We start from the raw sequence: 17144 nt of genomic DNA on the forward strand, positions 1-17144 counted from the left end.
GTACCGGAACACTTAACTTTTTACACAGGCATTCATATAACTGTGAATGCGCTCAAGAGCTCCTTTAGTACCAAGAAAGCTCGTCTTCCTCCTCTTTTCAGGACCGGGCCGTGTGGCCTCCACTTGCGGCACCCGCTCGAAGCGGGTCTTGTCTTACTGTGGACGGAGAGGGGAGAACCAGCCTGAGCCGCGGTCGCCATAGTAACGAGGCTCCGGCCGGTTTGAGTTTGGGGGGCGACACGTCTCCAGGGCCCCGGGGTGGCGGGGTTGGGGCGCACGTCGTCCCGTAAGCCGTTGGCGGCGGCGCCGGGCCCTGGCCCGGAGGAGGACGGACCGGGGTGGCCCGCGTCCCTTCGTCGGCCCCGGGAGCACCCCCACCCTCCGAAAGGCGCGTGACGGGCCGCTGCTCGGCGCCCGCATTGTTTCAGCTCCATAGCAACTGGAGCCGCGCTAGGGCCACAGCAGCGAGGCCGCCCGGGGCCGCGCGCGCCGCTCCGCGTCGGCGTCCGTTCCCGGGGCCCGACGGCCCGCGCCCGAGGCGTCCTGACGGCCCCCGCGGGTGCCGGGGGCGCGGGGCGCAGGCGGCGGCATGCCCGAGAGGAGGCTTACCGTCGGTAGGTGGGGCGGCCGGGGTCGGGGCCGGGGCGCGCGGGGCGGTCCCAGCGCGCACCGCCTCTGGGCTTCCTTCTGCCCCCTGGGCGACCCCTCTCCCTCACCTTGGTAGCACAGGCTCCAGAGCCCTCTCACCGCATTTTGTTAGGAATTTAACCCGCCACCCCCCCTTTCCAGTGCCTCGTTGGCACCGTCTTATTTTATGTTGCTTAATTCTCCGTTTTGCAGCGGGAGTTATGGAGGCCTCCATCTATTAAGGTTGACTCTGGGGGTCGCAGTCGATTAGTGACCAAGCTGGATTCCAGAGGCCCTTTCTCCCCACTTCCACCTTGAATTCCAACTTCAAATTCAATCCATGTGCAGAGAGCGAACAGAGGGCCAAGAGTTTTACTGAGCTTGCCCACGTATAAAACAGGCCTGAGTACTGTCTCAAATTATTTCATTTACTTTAAAAGGAAATCAGATTTGAGTGAGATAATGTAATATTTTATTTTGTTTCAGAGCCACCAACTATTACAGAAGAAGGATTTGTAAGTAGAATTTAGAGGGCTACTTTCCCCCCCCCCCCCACCACCTTGGCTTTTTAAAAGTAGCAAATCATAGATCCCTTTTTAGAAATGATGTTTCTTTTCCTTTCTTTTTGCCAAATGAGTTATAATGTAAGCTTTGGTTTCATAACAATGGTGCTGGGTTCAAGAATGTGTTTTTTAACAGGTACATTTTTAAGAAGGGGCCAACTGATTTTTCATGGTGGATGCTGTTCATTGTTAAAAGTTCTTTTATATAAATGGCCTCATTCAACTTTGCTAAGTTTGTTGATGACTCCATGAGAGTAGATTCATCTCCATGGTTTTATTGTGTTAGGGCTGGGCAGTTCTTGGTTACAGTAAACCTTAGTAGGTGGCATTGATTAATAACACAAGGTCTGTTTACAGTTATAATTCTTTTGAAAATGTACCAGATAGTCTCAGCTCAGACTTCTGGAGAGTTGAGCTGTAATAACTACTTAGCCAAGTACATTATGTCTGTTGTCATTTAGGTGAGTGCTGTATGTAGAGTAGTGGGTTCTACTGCGATTCCCTCTGTTTATTTAAGAACTTATCCCAGGTAATGCGTTAAGATAGGAGGCAGCAAAGCCTCATTCATACAGAGCCTTGATTCCAAGAGTTCTAATGACTTCTCTACATTATTTGCTTATGTCCTACAGCACTTATTTCTCTTGTTGGTCAATTATCTTATTTGCTTTTGGCTTTTTACTCAACAAACATGAGTGCCTCTATATTCAAGTGTGGTGCTAGATGCTAAGGATACGTCTCAAAAAGTTCACAGTCTAGTAGGGGCTGAGAGTAGAGGCTGTCTGCTACCTTGCGTCTGCTAGCACTTTCCACGTTCACTCTTCCCGATCTTTGGTCCACCGCTGGGGGAGACCAAAACAGAGGCACACACAGCGTGCCAGAAACTCCAACAATCTTCCTGCTGCCTTGGCATCACGCTGTGTAGTAGCAAGTTTCTTTAAGCTGCTTCCTGAAGTGTTCTTCACGCAGACAAGAGGAAGGCATTTTTCGAGATAACCTTTTCCCGTACAACTTTAGCACAGAGTCTCTCACAGGCACCCAAGGACATCACCCTTAACATTTGAATTGCCTGCTGACCTCCGCACGTCCTTCCCCAGCTTATGGCAACTTAATGAGGCCATCTTGAAAATTCTATTAGCCATTCCTCTTTCTCTTGATTTTTTTTTTTTTTTTAATTCCACTGTCTCCCAGTTCTCCCATCTCTCATTTCCTCCCTTCCTGGCCTGTCTTTTTTCTTACCATCAAAGTATAGACCTTTTTCAGGATTCTCTGGGAGAACTCCTCTTCTCCTATGGTTTCTGCCACGCTTATTTCTCAGTACTCCCAAACCTACACGCCTCCAGTCTACACTCCTCTTATGATGTCAGAACTCTGTATCTACTGGGTTACTGGGCGCCTTCATCATCTAGATGTCCCTGCATCACTTCAGTAGTGTGAAGTGAACTAATTACCACCTATTCTGTCCTTTTTCCTCTTTTTCTTACTCCGGTTAATAGTGTCACTGGCTATTCAATCACCCAAGTCAGAACCTTTCTTCCCTTTTCTTCACCTCCCACCTGTAGTCATTTCCCAAGTTCCATTCATAGCCAGATCTTTTTCTCCATCCTCACAGCTACTGTCTTATTCAGGCCCTCATCCCTGCGCTCGGACTTTGGCGGTAGTCCTGGCTGATATCACCGCCTCCAGTGTTCACTCTGCCAACTGCAGTTTTTCTTTGCCTAAGGCACAAAGAGCAAACTCCTGTGCATCACCTGAATTTCTGGCTATGACTTTGCTCTATCTTTAGGATTTTTCCTTCTCCCATCTCCTCTACCTTGGCTATCAAATTGCTATTAACTCTTTAAGAAATTGCCATGTTACTCAGTTGCTCAGACCTTTTTTTTAACCTCCTGTTTATTGAATGCTGACTGCATGGTGGTATTTAACCTCAGAACAACCCTGTTAGGTAGTGACTAACACTCACCTCTCACAGATGAGGATGTCGGTGTTCACAGAGGCTCACTGACTTGGTTTGGGGCCACACGTCTAGTAACTGGCAGAGCCAGAATGTCAGAAGCCTCCCTTTAGCATGCAGAATCTTTTCTGCAACTTTTCAACCTTCTTTAACCTTATCTGCCAATACTGTCTATGTGATGAAGACAGTGTTCATACTGTCTTTGGTTTATAAAGTGCTTCCACACGCCCTCTGCTCCAGCCAAACTGCGCTGCTCGCCTCCTTGGCTTTACTGTTGAGTTTTGTCTCGGATGCTCTCCCCCATCCATTTCACAATCTTGGACATTCTTCCAGGTCCAGCTCATCTCCGTGAAACCTTTCCAGCCTAAAATCATCCAGATTGCCTCTGAGCCCTGTGCAGCTTTCAGTCATGACCAGTTTGTGACCAGATCCTCAAATTCATCACTCACCAAGCATTATCTATAGATGAAAGAATCCGTATGTCTTGCACATAATATTTCTTCCTCTTTCCCCAAAGTGTAAGAGTATTTTTTCTCATTAATATTTTTAGAAAGGAATTGTGTGACTGAGATCTCTGGTTTCCCGTTCCACCGTTTTCCACGGTACCTACAAGACATATTGCTCTCCAAAATAATTAACGTTTTCTGGCTTCCCTTGTCAGAACCAAGTTTTGTTTTGTTTTTCATTTATTTTTATTAGTTGGAGGCTAATTACTTTACAATATTGTAGTGGTTTTTGCCATACATTGACATGAATCAGCCATGGATTTACATGGGTTCCCCATCCTGATCCCCCCTCCCCCCTCCCTCCCTATCCCATCCCTCTGGGTCTTCCCAGTGCACCAGCCCTGAGTCTTCCCAGAACCAAGTTTTGTAACCAAGTTTTGATTAATGAAGTTTAAGCAGAAGCACTGTGTCCTACTTCTGGAAAGCTGATGTTTACAGAGATGGAATAACCAACCCCTGGGTCACACAGCTGGTAAAACCGGTCAGACCACATCTAGAACCTGGGTCATTCTGACTCTGACACTCAGATAAATGTAAAGGGAAAGAACATGCCCTTTGTAGTCTTTCTTGCTGGCTGGAAGGAGGGTGTGATCCTGGAGCTGAAGCAGTCATCTTAGATCATGAGGTAGAAGTGGCATCTTGAGGATGGCAGAGCCACAAGACCCAAGAGACCTGGGCTCCTGATAGGTTGGGATACCACTGTGCCAGTTCTGCACTGCTTATAATTACACGAGAAACATAAACCTCTGTGTTATTTAAATAGTATTATTTTGGTTTTTCATTATTGGCAGCAGAGTTCTATACTAAAATAAAGAGCGTCCGTATTCACAGGACGGAGAAGGCAATGGCACCCCACTCCAGTACTCTTGCCTGGAAAATCCCATGGATGGAGGAGCCTGGTAGGCTGCAGTCCATGGGGTCGCGAAGAGTCAGACACGACTGAGCGACTTCACTTTCACTTTTCACTTTTATGCATTGGAGAAGGAAATGGCAACCCACTCCAGTGTTCTTGCCTGGAGAATCCCAGGGACGGGGTCGCACAGAGTCGGACAGGACTGAAGTGACTTAGCAGTTAGCAATATTCACAGGAACTTTTTTCTTACTGCGTTTTCTCAGTCAATGATGCTGTTAGGTATGTCTATAAAATATTTTAACCTTTACATGAGGCCTCTGTCTTCAGTGGAGAGAATAACATTTAGAACGATTTGTTTCTTGTCAGACACATCGCTTTGCATATATTTTAACTTTGTTTGTAAATTTTGCAATTTCCTAACAAAGTTGTGAGCACCTATAGGACTCATATTGTGATTCAGTACACCTGCATATTCCATATGCTGAATAAAATTAAGAGACACTGTAGTTTCACATAATATTTTTTATATTTTAGTTGTTAAAAGTAGTACTGATTTTCAGCTAATCTTTAGGCTGTTCAGATTCATTTTCTGTTATTTTTATAGAGTGAATGAATTTATTATAAACACAGAGCATTTCCCAAGTCCGAGGATATTCTCATTATTCTCATGTAATATGCAAAAAAGACGCATATGCTCCAGTTCTTGTGAGCACAAGTGTCTAATTACATGAACATTAATGACCACATGGTGTTTACCTTTTCAGATTGTGAATATAGCTGATTGCACATCAGTGGGGTTGGGGGAACTATGAGAGCACACCTGGCTGGCATGCTGGGCGGAGGTCTGTGGAGGTGGTGGAGGACAGGAACAGGTGGATGGAGGGTGCCAAGTGAGGTGCCAGAAGTGTCTCCACCAAGTCATTTGGAAACCCAGATGGTCCTGGAGGTCCTTTGGAGAGTGTTAGGCTGTCTGGAATACTTCCATCTCTGCGGAGTCCAGTTCTCTGGTTGGAACCAGATTCTCTAATGCTTTTTGAAACCGCAGAAACTGCTTTAGCGGTTCCATCAATACATTAGTTAACAAGTATATTGTTAAGCACCTAATTGCACTTAACCATTGTATTAGGCACTACTGGGGACACACGCTGTCCATTGCTCTTCCCCCAAATTGTATACCTTCTGGTTGGAGAGGTGACCTTTAATATGAAACAATACAAGGATAAGCAGTTTATGTTTGTGTGCATTTTGAACAAAAAGTGCATTAAGATTAAGAGAAACTTTTAATCATAGGTAAGGTGTATACTATACCTAGCTGCTCAGTTGTAAGGTGTAGCATGGGAGGAAAGATGATAAAGAGTGTAAAATACACTTTTTTACGTTAGGATATCATGTTGTATCCAGGACTTTAGTACAGGAGGAAAGCCATAGGATGTTTGGCCAAATGAATTGACTGAACCCAAGCCAATGAATTGACTGAAAAAGTCCTACTTGGCTTTTTAGACAGTTTAGTACAGTTGCTCAGTCGTGTCCGACTCTTTGTGACCCCATGGACTGCAGCACACCAGGCTTCCCTGTCCATCACCAACTCCTGGAGATTGCTCAACCTCCTGTCCATCAAGTGGGTGATGCCATCCAACCATCTCATCCTCTGTCGTCCCGTTCTCCTCCCGCCTTATCTTTCCCAGCATCAGGGTTTTTTTCCAATGAGTTGCCTCTTTGCATCAGGTAGCCAAAGTATTGGAGTTTCAGCTTCAGCATCAGTCATTCCAATAAATATTCAGGTCTGATTTCCTTTAGGATTGACTGGTGTCATCTCATTGCTGTCCAAGGGACTCTCAAGAGTCTTCTCCAGCACCATAGTTCAGAAGCATCAATTCTTCGGCACTCAGCTTTCTTTATAGTCCAGCTCTCACATCCATACATGACTACTGGAAAAACCATAGCTTTGACTAAACGGACCTTTGTTGGCAAAGTAATGTCCCTGATTTTTAATATGCTGTCTAGGTTGGTCATAGCTTTTCTTCCAAGGAACAAGCATCTTTTAATTTCATGGCTGCAGTCACCATCTGCAGTGATTTCGGAATCCCCCAAAATAAAGTCTCTCACTGTTTCCATTGTTTCCCCATCTATTTGCCATGAAGTGATGGGACCAGATGCCATGATCTTAGTTTTCTGAATGTTGAGTTTAAGCCAGCTTTTTCGCTTTCCTCTTTACTTTCATCAAGAGGCTTTTTAGTTCCTCTTCGGTTTCTGTCATAAGCATGGGGCCATCTGCATATCTGAGGTTATTGATTTTTCTCTCAGTAATCTTGATTCCAGCTTGTGCTTCGTCCAGCCCGGCATGAAGCACAGTGTGATTGGATAAAAAGGGAATTGACAGCTTCCTGTACCTTCCCCAGGCCTTTCAGAGTTTCCTGCAGGAAAGAGAGTGAGAATAGAAACCAAATGGAAAAGTACTGCTCAGTAGATGCTGATTGTAATGTGTGACAATAACTCTTCATAATAAAAGGAGATTCATGCTTTTGCTTTTCATTGCATGAGCCACTCTTATTTGCTTCCTGCTTCATATACTATATTAATAATACTATATGCAGTTTTGCAGTCCAGTGAGGATCTGATAAATGGGCTTTCAGCTCTTAAGTTCCTGAAATGCCTTTGATCTGTGTAATATATAATTTCAACAAGCCACTTTGTGGCGTTTGTTTCCCCTTATATTCTCTTTTTCTGTTTTCCTTTTTTGGCAACATCTCTCCTTTTTATTTTACTGGAGGTAGTGGTTTAGTCACTAAGTCATGTCTGTCTCTTGTGATCCCATGGAGTTTAGCCCATCAGGCTCCTCTGTCCATGGGATTTTCCAGGCAAGAATACTGAAGTGGGTTGCTGTTTCCTTCTCCAGGGGCTCTCCCTAGTGTTGTTTTATTAGAGTCTTAGGTTATTAGTCTTTCTCTTTAGGTTTCATGTCTTTGGTATAATCATTCAACATTTGCTTAACAATAATGTAAGTATCTATTATATAAAGCACTGGGAAGTTTTTTGATTGAAGTATAGTTGATTCAAAATATTATGTCAGTTTTAGGAGTACAGCAGAATGATTCAGATTATACTTATGTATGCCTGCATGCTCAGCTGCTCAGTCGTGTCCAACTCTTTGCAGCCTCATGGACTGTACTCAGTCGTGTCCAACTCTTTGCAGCCTCATGGACTGTAGCCCGCCTGGCTCCTCTGTCCATGGGACTTTTCAAGCAAGAGTACTGGAGTGGGTTGTCATTTCCTCCTCTAGGAAATCTTCCCGACCCAGAGATCAAATTCGTTCTCCTGCATTGACAGGTGGATTCTTTAGCACTGAGCCACGTGGGCCTCAGTGTATGTATGTATATGGGTGTGTGTGTGTGTGTGTGTGTATGTATTATTTTTCAGATTCTTTTAGCATTGGGAATTTTTTAAATGAATAAGAAGCAGTCTTTTTCTTCCAGAAGTTTACAACCCAGAGTGCGAGACTAAACAGAAATTAAGAGTCTGAAGTATTAAAAGTTATGACAGGGGAAACATAGATGTAACTTTTGGAGAAGAAAAGGGGTAGGTAGATAGATAAGAGGAGAAAGGATTTTCACAGTCGAACAATCAGCATGCCCAAAGGTGCAGAACTATTAAAAAAAAAAATTGCAATGGCTAGAGCATGGTATTATGAGATGAGGCTGGACAGCTGGGCAGGAGCCAAATTGCATTCATCCTAAATCCTTTTTTGTGTTAGAGAAAGATGGGAGATTGGGAGACAAGTGGAACTCTTATATTGATTGTGGTGTTGCTAGGAAGACTGATCCATACTGTAATGGGGTAAGGGAGAGGTAGGAAGATGAGGTTTGGCCCAGTATGGACAGGAGGGTGAAGCAGAGGTCCCAGAGGGGTCTGACTGGTAGTGCATGGGATCTCAGGATAGTAGTCAAAAGATCATCAGATGACCAGGGATTTATTCTAGATGTGATGATAGTGATTTGGGATCTGTTGTTTAGTATGCAGGAGGCTAGGAAAGCTCCACAGATGCAGAGAAACATGATGTCATTTCCTTATACATAAGTCCCCCCATCGCATTTTTTAATGCATACATTTAAACACATAGGAAAGTTAAGAGAACTGTGTGGTGGGACTTCCCTGGCAGTCCAGTGGTTAAGACTCCGTGCTTCTGATGGCAGGGGATGTGAGTTCGATCCCTGGTCAGGGAGCTGAGATTCCACATGCTGTGTGGCCAAGAGGGGAAAAAGAAACTGTGGTAAACACCTATATACCCATCACCAAGATTTCACAGTCATTAGTATTTTGCTACATTTGCTTTTTCATGTTTCTTGTTCTGTCCATCTCACCAATCATCCATCAATCTGTTTTATTTTTATGCATTTCAGAGTATAAGCTGTAGACATTGATGAGATATATATCACCTCTAAAATTAGTGTTCAATATTAGATTATGGTTCTTTTGTATGTAAAATTTATGCACAGTGAAATGGAAAACTTGAGAGTCCCATTTGACAAATTTTAATAAGTGTATACACTTGTGTAATCTAAACGTCCATCAAATATAGAACATGTCCATAATCTTAAGAAGCCCTTTCAAGTCTCTTTCCAGTTGATTCTTCCTACATTCCCCAGAGACTACTGTCCTGGTTTTCACCATGGATTAGTAGCATAGATTATAGATTTAAATTCATGTAAATGGAATCATACAGTTGGTTTTCTCTTGTGTAAAACTGTGTTTGCTCAGCATGATGATCTTGAGATTCTCCATGTTGTTTCATGATTCTGGCATATACTTAACTTTGGCTTCCCTGGTGGCTCAGATGGTACTGAATCTGCCTGCCAATGCAGGAGATCCGGGTTCAATCCTTGGGTTGGGAAGATCCCCTGGAGAAAGGAGTGGCTACCCACTCCAGTATTATTGCCTGGAAAATCCTATGGATAGAGGAGCCTGGCGGGCTACAGTCCATGGGGTCACAAAGAGTTGGAAACAACTGAGTGACTAACACTTTAACTTTCTATCTTTTTTATTGTGGAAAATGCACATAAAATTAAACTTACCACTTTAACCATTTTTAAGTGTATGATATCAATGGCATTGAGCTCATTTACCTTGTGCATCCATCACTACTATCCACCTCCAGAACTTTTTCATCATCCCAAACTGAAAAGGCAGAGGAACCAGAGATCAAATTGCCAGCATCCATTGGATCATTGAAAAAGCAATAGAGTTCCAGAAAAACATCTATTTCTGCTTTATTGACTATGCCAAAGCCTTTGACTGTGTGGATCACAACAAACTGTGATTAAAGAGATGGGAATACCAGACCACCTGACCTGCCTCCTGAGAAATCTGTATGCAGGTCAAGAAGCAACAGTTAGGACTGGACATGGAACAACAGACTGGTTCCAAAGTGGGAAAGGAGTCTGTCAAGGCGGTATATTGTCACCCTGCTTATTTAACTTATATGTAGAGTACATCATGTGAAATGCCGGGCTGGATGAAGTACAAGCTGGAATCAAGATTATTGGGAGAAAAATCAATACTATCAGATATGCAGATGACACCATCCTTATGGCAGAAGGCAATGAGGAGCTAAAGAGCCTCTTTTTTTCCCCCCTTTTCTTTTTTTTCCATTTATTTTTATTAGTTGGAGGCTAATTACTTTACAATATTGTAGTGGTTTTTGTCATACATTGACATGTATCAGCCATGGATTTACATGTGTTCCCCATCCCGATCCCCCCTCCCATCTCCCTCTCCACCCGATCCCTCTGGGTCTTCCCAGTGCACCAGGCCCGAGCACTTGTCTCATGCATCCAACCTGGACTGATGATCTATTTCACCCTAGATAATATACATGTTTCGATGCTGTTCTCTCAAAACATCCCACCCTTGCCTTCTCCCAGAGTCCAAAAGTCTGTTCTGTACATCTCTGTCTCTTTTTCTGTTTTGCATATAGGATTATCGTTACCATCGCTAAAGAGCCTCTTTATGAAAGTGAAAGAGGAGAGTGAAAGAATTGGCTTAAAACTCAACATTCAGAAAACTAAGATCATGGCATCTGGTCCCATCACTTCATAGCAAATAGATGGGGAAACAATGGAAACAGTGAGAGAATTTATATTTTGGGGCTCCAAAATCACTGCAGATGGTGATTGCAGCCATGAAATAAAAAGATGCTTGCTCCTTGGAAGAAAAGTTATAACCAACCTAGACAGCATATTAAAAAGAAGACACATTAGTTTGCCAACAAAGGTCTGTCTAGTCAAAGCTTTGGTTTTTTTCCAGTAGTCATGTATGGATGTGAGAGCTGGACTATAAAGAAAGCTGAGCGCTGAAGAATTGATGCTTGTGAACTGTGGTGTTAGAGAAGACTCTTGAAGAGTCCCTTGGACTGCAAGGAGATCCAACCAGTTCATCCTAAAGGAGATCAGTCCTGAATATTCATTGGAAGGACTGATGTTGAAGCTGAAACTCCTATACTTAGGCCACCTGATGTGAAGAAGTGACTCGTTGGAAAACACCCTGATGCTGGGAAAGATTGAGGGCAGGAGGAGAAGGGGATGACAGAGGATGAGATGGTTGGATGGCATCATTGAATCAAGGAACATGGGTTTGAGCAGGCTCCCGGCGCTGGTGATAGACAGGGAAGCCTGGCGTGCTTCAGTTCATGGGGTTGCAAAGAGTTGGACACGACTCAGCGACTAAACTGAACCCATTAAATAGTGACTTCCTGTTATCCCTCTTCCAGCCTCTAGTTACCGTTGTTCTACTTTCTGTCTTTATGGATTTGACTGTTCTGTGTGTGCAGGTTAAGTTGCTTCCGTCATGTCTGACTGTTTGTGACACTATGGGCTGTAGCCCATCAGGCTTCTCTGTCCGTGGGAGTCTCCAGGCTACAATACTGGAGTGGATTGCCAGGCCCGCTTCTGGGGGATCTTCCCAACCTAGGGACTGAACCCACATCTCACGTCCTCCCACATTAGCAGGCAGATTCTTTACCACTAGTGCCACCTGGGAAGCCCTTGACTATTCTAGGTAACTCATATAAGTGGAATAATGCAGTATTTGTCCTTTTGTGTGTGGCTTATTTCATTTAGCATGACATTTTCAGGGATCATTCATGTTGTTTCATGTATCAGAATTTCATTCCTTTTCAAGGCTGAATAATATTCCATTATATGTACATACCGTGTTTTGTTTATCCTTTCATACATCAACAGGCATTTGAGTTGTCTCCATCTTTTGGCTGTTGTGAATAATGGTGCTACGCACACAGGGGTGCAACAATTATCTGTTTGAGTCCTGCCTTCTCTTCTTTTGGGTATATACCCAGAAATGTATTGCTGGATTATAATGGTAATTATATATATTTAACTTTCTGAGGAATGGTGGCTGTACCATTTCACATGCCTACCAGCAATGTACAAGGATTCCAGTTTCTCTGCATTCTCACCAGTACTTGTTATTTTTCATTTTTTTAAAAAAAATTGTAGCCATCCTAGTAGATGTGGAGTGATATCTTGTTGCTGCTGATGTTGAGTATCTTTTCGTGTGCTTATTGACCATTTGTATATCTTCTCTGGAGAAATGTTAAAGTTTTTTGTCTGTTTAAAAAACTTGGGGTTGTTTATCTTTTTCTTTCTGAGTTTTTAGAATTCTTTATATATATTTTGAATGTTAAACGCTTATCAGATATATGCTTTGCAAATATTTTCTCACATTCTGTAGGTTATCTTTCACTTTCCTAGTAGGGTCCTTTGATTCACAAGCTTTTAATTTTCATGAAAAATCATTTTTTTTTTTTTTGGCTCATGCTTTAGATGTCATATTTAAGAATCCATTGCCAAATCCAAAGTCATGAAGATTTATCCTTATGTCTTCTCTAAGTATTTTATAGTTTTAGCACTTATGTTTTAGGTCTTTGATCCATTTTGAGTTAATTTTTGTATATGTTATAAAGAAAAGGTCCAACTTCATTTTTTGGCATGTGGATATCCAGTTTTCCTAGCACCATTTGTTGAAAGAATGTCCTTTCTCTGCTGAATTGTCTTGGCACCCTTGTTGAAAATTATTTGACCATTTAAGAGAGGATTTATTTCTGGACTCTATTCTATTCCAATGTTCTGTATGTCTGTCTTTATGCCAGTACCTCTTTGTTTTGATTACTATAATTTTGTCATAAGTTTTGAAATTAGGATATATGAATCCTTCAGTTTTTGTTCTTTTTCAATATTATTTTGGCTATTCAAGGTCCTTTGAAATTCCTTGTGAATTTTAGGATGAGTTTTTCATTTCTGCAAAAAAAAAAAAAGACATTGGGATTTTGATAGAGAATGTATTAAAATTTGTAGATTGCTTTGGGTAGTATTGTCATCTTAGCAATATGGTCTTTCAATCCTTGAACATGGCGTGTATTTCCTTTTTTTTATATCTTCTCTAATTTCTTTAAGCAGTTTTTTAGTTCAGTGTACAAGTCTTTGCCTTCTTGGTTGTCATTATTTTCCCTACTATTGTAAATGGAATTATTAATTTCCTTTTTGAATGTACATGACATTTTAACATTAGGTCTTATTCTTAAAGTAACTATATGTAATTTCTAATCAATGCTTTTAATGTTTGATCTTTTACTATTCTTTTATAGTCTCAATTGGTGAAAAACTGTATCTCCCAATAGGTATTAAAATTTTTTAGACTTTTTAAACAGCCATTCAAAACTGCAGAAGTTGAAAATGAAATTTAAACTTAATAGTACCCCCTCTTTTCATGACAAATATGATGTTAAAAATTCTTAGGATAAACAAATTTAGAACTCAATAAAGTGTTTCAATTATTTCAAAATAATGATGAAATTCTATTGCAGTATATGCATATATTTTTAAGGTGATTGCCTTGTATACTACTACAAGGATGCTTCAGTTGCCAGCAGACAGAAATATCTGTTGTATGGGAAGGCAAAGATTTGGGGCCATTTTCCTTCCAGGATCTCCTCTCCCTCTTTCCTCCAAGCTGTCAGCACCTTTGGCTGTGAACTGTCTTCTTGGACATCTCAAACAGAAACTCCTCCATCAGCTTCATAGAGCAGTGGTGTGTGCTACAGCTGGCTAATAAATGCATGTCCACCAGCTTGAGCAACTCTTTGGCTATACTCAGTGTCTGGGCGCAGGATGTGGCTCGTAAATCACCATCTCAAGGGAAGCGAGTTGGATGAGGAGTCCCAAACAAGGTTGCTCATAGCCAGGGATCACCATTCTGGGAGCACCAGCCATCCCTGACTATTCCCGGTTGTCCTGCGATCTGAAGAGGTCTACTTTCACTCGACCATGAATTCCATTGTCTGCACACCACGCTGTGTCACGGCCATACTGGTTTAGAGGTTCTAGTCTCGTGATTGGCTTGTTTAGAAAGAAGGAAAGGAAGAATCTATACGTATTTTAGGAAGAAGCAGCAAAATAGGTCCCTCCTGATAAGTATAATTCTGGAAATATGGTTTATGCCGATCTCCTGGTGACTGATAGCATTCCCAGTCTAAACCGTGTCAGTTTAGGATTCTGCCTTAGAAATTAGATGAATGGCTTTGGCCAGTGTGGAAGTTGGAAACTTGGGTTATTTTTCTATTTGTGCCATTAGCTAACTGATTGCCTTTACAGTGTTTTGCTTCCCACCACTTCTTTCCTCATGTCTGTCTTTTCTCTGCATTATTGCCTCTCATGTGTATCTTTCATGATATAAACGTGGAAGTTATTTGAAATATAATTCAAATGCCGTTTTCCCCTGAGTCTTTTCTGACTCCCCCTACCAAATAACATCTTTCCCTTCTTTTGAAGGAAACACTTTATGTGGTAATTTTCTTATGGCAGGTACTATATTCTTTTTTGGACTACGTTTTTTGTCTGTATTTATCTAGTTTTCCCTTCATTAGAAGATCTTCTTTGTATATCTTGCATCTTTTAGAGTGGTGAAGAAGTTGTAATTTATGTCATTTGAGGGCCCAGCAAAATGATTTTTTAATCAATAAAAAATTTTACCTGTTAGCATACACATATAAACTATTTTGTGTAATCCTCTTTCAGGAAGAAGTTTCGAGCAATTTGGACTAAAAATGGAAAAGCTGACTTCACTTTCACAGATGGCACACCTGTAATACATGAAAAAACAGGTTTCAAGGGTGCATTCAACTTTGAAAAAATGTTCCTGCCTTCCATTGCATCATTCAGCAGAGAATCTGTGTTGCAAATTTTGTAGTCAGGTTCTTGGAATGATGTAATGGAGGAATTGATTGTAACTCAGTTTTCTTCTTGAGTGTACCACTAACCATCGCCAGTTTATTGGTTATTTGAAAGATGTTAAACCTGGATAATGGAGACTTAGTTCCTTTTACTACAGCCAAGTGACTGGACTGTGGAAATTTGTTGAGAGTAACTGAGTTGCTTCTCCAAATCAAGGCCTTAAAATTTTTTTTTTTTTAAACTAAAGGATTTGGAGATTAAAGGGTTTATCATATCCTTATAGGTTCACAGGACTTTGTTACTGATGTGACAAGATACTTGAACACAATGAACTAGAAACTGCAGTGGGAAAATACGTTCATTTATTGAGAGACGCAGGCCTTTTCATTCAAGTGTGATGCGAGGACTGAGCAAATGGCGCTTGAAGGCCACACTTATTTCCCTTGTGGAGCTAACTGCCCTGATACCAGCAGAAACATTTATATTTAATATTGGTAGAAATTAAAATGCAGCTTCAGAAAAGAAATACAGATTTTGATGTATTTGAATAATACATTAAGTGTCCACGGTTGTTAACTGCAGATGGAGGATGTGACGGGAGGCCCAGGAAATGCCCTTTCCTGTGGGCTCTCAAGGGGACCTGAGGGGCTGAGAGCACACTGCTCCCCAGGGGTCCGGGCCACGCTGCTGGAGTCGGGTGTGCGGACTGGTGCTGCCAGAGACCTCCCGTCTGTCCATTCAGAGTTGAGTTCAGAAATCGAGAGTAAACCCTTGGAAGCCTTATGGCAGTCTGACTGAGTATTGCTTTTAGCTTTTATTTACTTTAACCTACGTATTTGTTCATTTATTTGACTGCCTTGTCTCAGCTGTGGCTCACAGGAGCTTCGATGTCTCGGGCAGCATCTTTTGTTACGACTCGTGGGCTCTCACGTTATGGCGCACGGGCTCAGCCGTTGCCATGAGCAGGCTTAGTTGCTCTGCCACATGGTGAGATCTTAGTTCTCTGACCGGCAATCAAACCTGCATCCCCTGCATTGCAAGGCGGATTCTTAACTCCTGGACCACCAGGGAAGTTCCGAGAATATTGACTTTAATAATAAAATGTGCGTATGTTCTTAGTCATGTCCGACTCTTTGCGACCCCATGGAATGTAGCATGCCAGGCCCCTCTGTCCATGGAATTTTCTAGGCAGGAATACTGGAGTGGGTTGCCATTTCCTCCTCCAGGGGATCTTCTCAACCCAGGGAGTGAACCTACATCTTTTGCATCTCCAGCATTGGCAGGCAGATTCTTTACCACAGTGCCACCTGGGAAGCTATTAATAAAATATTTTTAAACTATTAATAAAAATAGTTAGTTGGGCTTGTATTATGTATATTTTTGTTTCACTTTCTAATAACTCATTCTTACTGTATTTTACCAAAAAAGTCTGTCTGAAATTGATTAGAGGGAAAAAAAAAACAGGTGCTTCATCACAGGTGGTTTGGAAAGCACTGAGTTAGAGTCCCTTAGAGGTGTGAAACATCTGGAAATGACTATATGAATTTGAGGATTCTCTAGAAATTTCTGGTTATGTAACTGACTAGGTGATATTTAGGTCCATGTGTATTTATGAAGTACACTTTTTGTTTTACAACTAAAAGTTAAAAACAAAATGGCTAGTTTAGTAAAATAGGAACCATGCTCCATTACAGTTAACTAATTTCAAGTACTCACCCTTGCCACCTGTGGATTTTTGATCATGAGCCCAGTAGTGTAAAACTTGGCCACCCTTGTTGTAGCACAATGCCTTTACCTAGGAAATTTACCCAGGAAATCCTAAAAATATTTATTGAATTGTTGATTAGTTTGCTAGATTAAGTCCAGAAAATTGAAGTAACTCTGAAAGGTTAAAGTCAAAAGATAATTACCCTTTTAACAGTAACAGTTCAGTCGCTCAGTTGTGTCCGACTCTTTGCGACCCCATGGACTGCAGCACACCAGGCCTCCCTGTCCATCACCAACTCCCGGAGACTACTCAAACTCATGTCCATCACGTTGGTGATGCTGTCCAACCATCTCATCCTCTGTTGTCCCCTTCTCCTCCTGCCTTCAATCTTTCCCAGCACCAGGGTCTTTTCCAATGAGTCACTTCTTTACATCAGGTGGCCAAAGTATTGGAGTTTCAGCTTCAACATCAGTCCTTCCAATTAATATTCAGGACTGATTTCCTTTAGGGTTGACTGGTTAGATCTCCTTACAGTCCCAGGGACTCTCAAGAGTCTTCTCCAGCACCACAGTTCAAAAGCATCACTTCTTTGGTGATCAGCATTCTTTATGGTCCAACTCTCACATCCATACATGACTACTGGAAAAACCATAGCTTTGACTAAACGGACCTTTGTTAGCAAAGTAGTGTCTCTG

General features: G+C 42.1%; 1 protein-coding gene across 1 annotated transcript in view; it reads left to right on the top strand.

The window, feature by feature from the left end:
• Window positions 1-496: 496 nt before the first annotated feature.
• Window positions 497-17144, top strand: part of RGS22 (regulator of G protein signaling 22) — a 165636-nt gene continuing 148988 nt past the window's right edge. The window contains exons 1-2 of the mRNA XM_043484148.1: window positions 497-614; window positions 1114-1142. Of these exons, the coding sequence (XP_043340083.1) occupies window positions 590-614; window positions 1114-1142 (54 nt within the window). The 5' untranslated portion in view covers window positions 497-589. The remainder of the gene's footprint in view (window positions 615-1113; window positions 1143-17144) is intronic.

The sequence above is a fragment of the Cervus canadensis genome, chromosome 12, assembly GCF_019320065.1.
Source record: "Cervus canadensis isolate Bull #8, Minnesota chromosome 12, ASM1932006v1, whole genome shotgun sequence".
NCBI classification, from domain to species: Eukaryota; Metazoa; Chordata; class Mammalia; order Artiodactyla; family Cervidae; genus Cervus; species Cervus canadensis.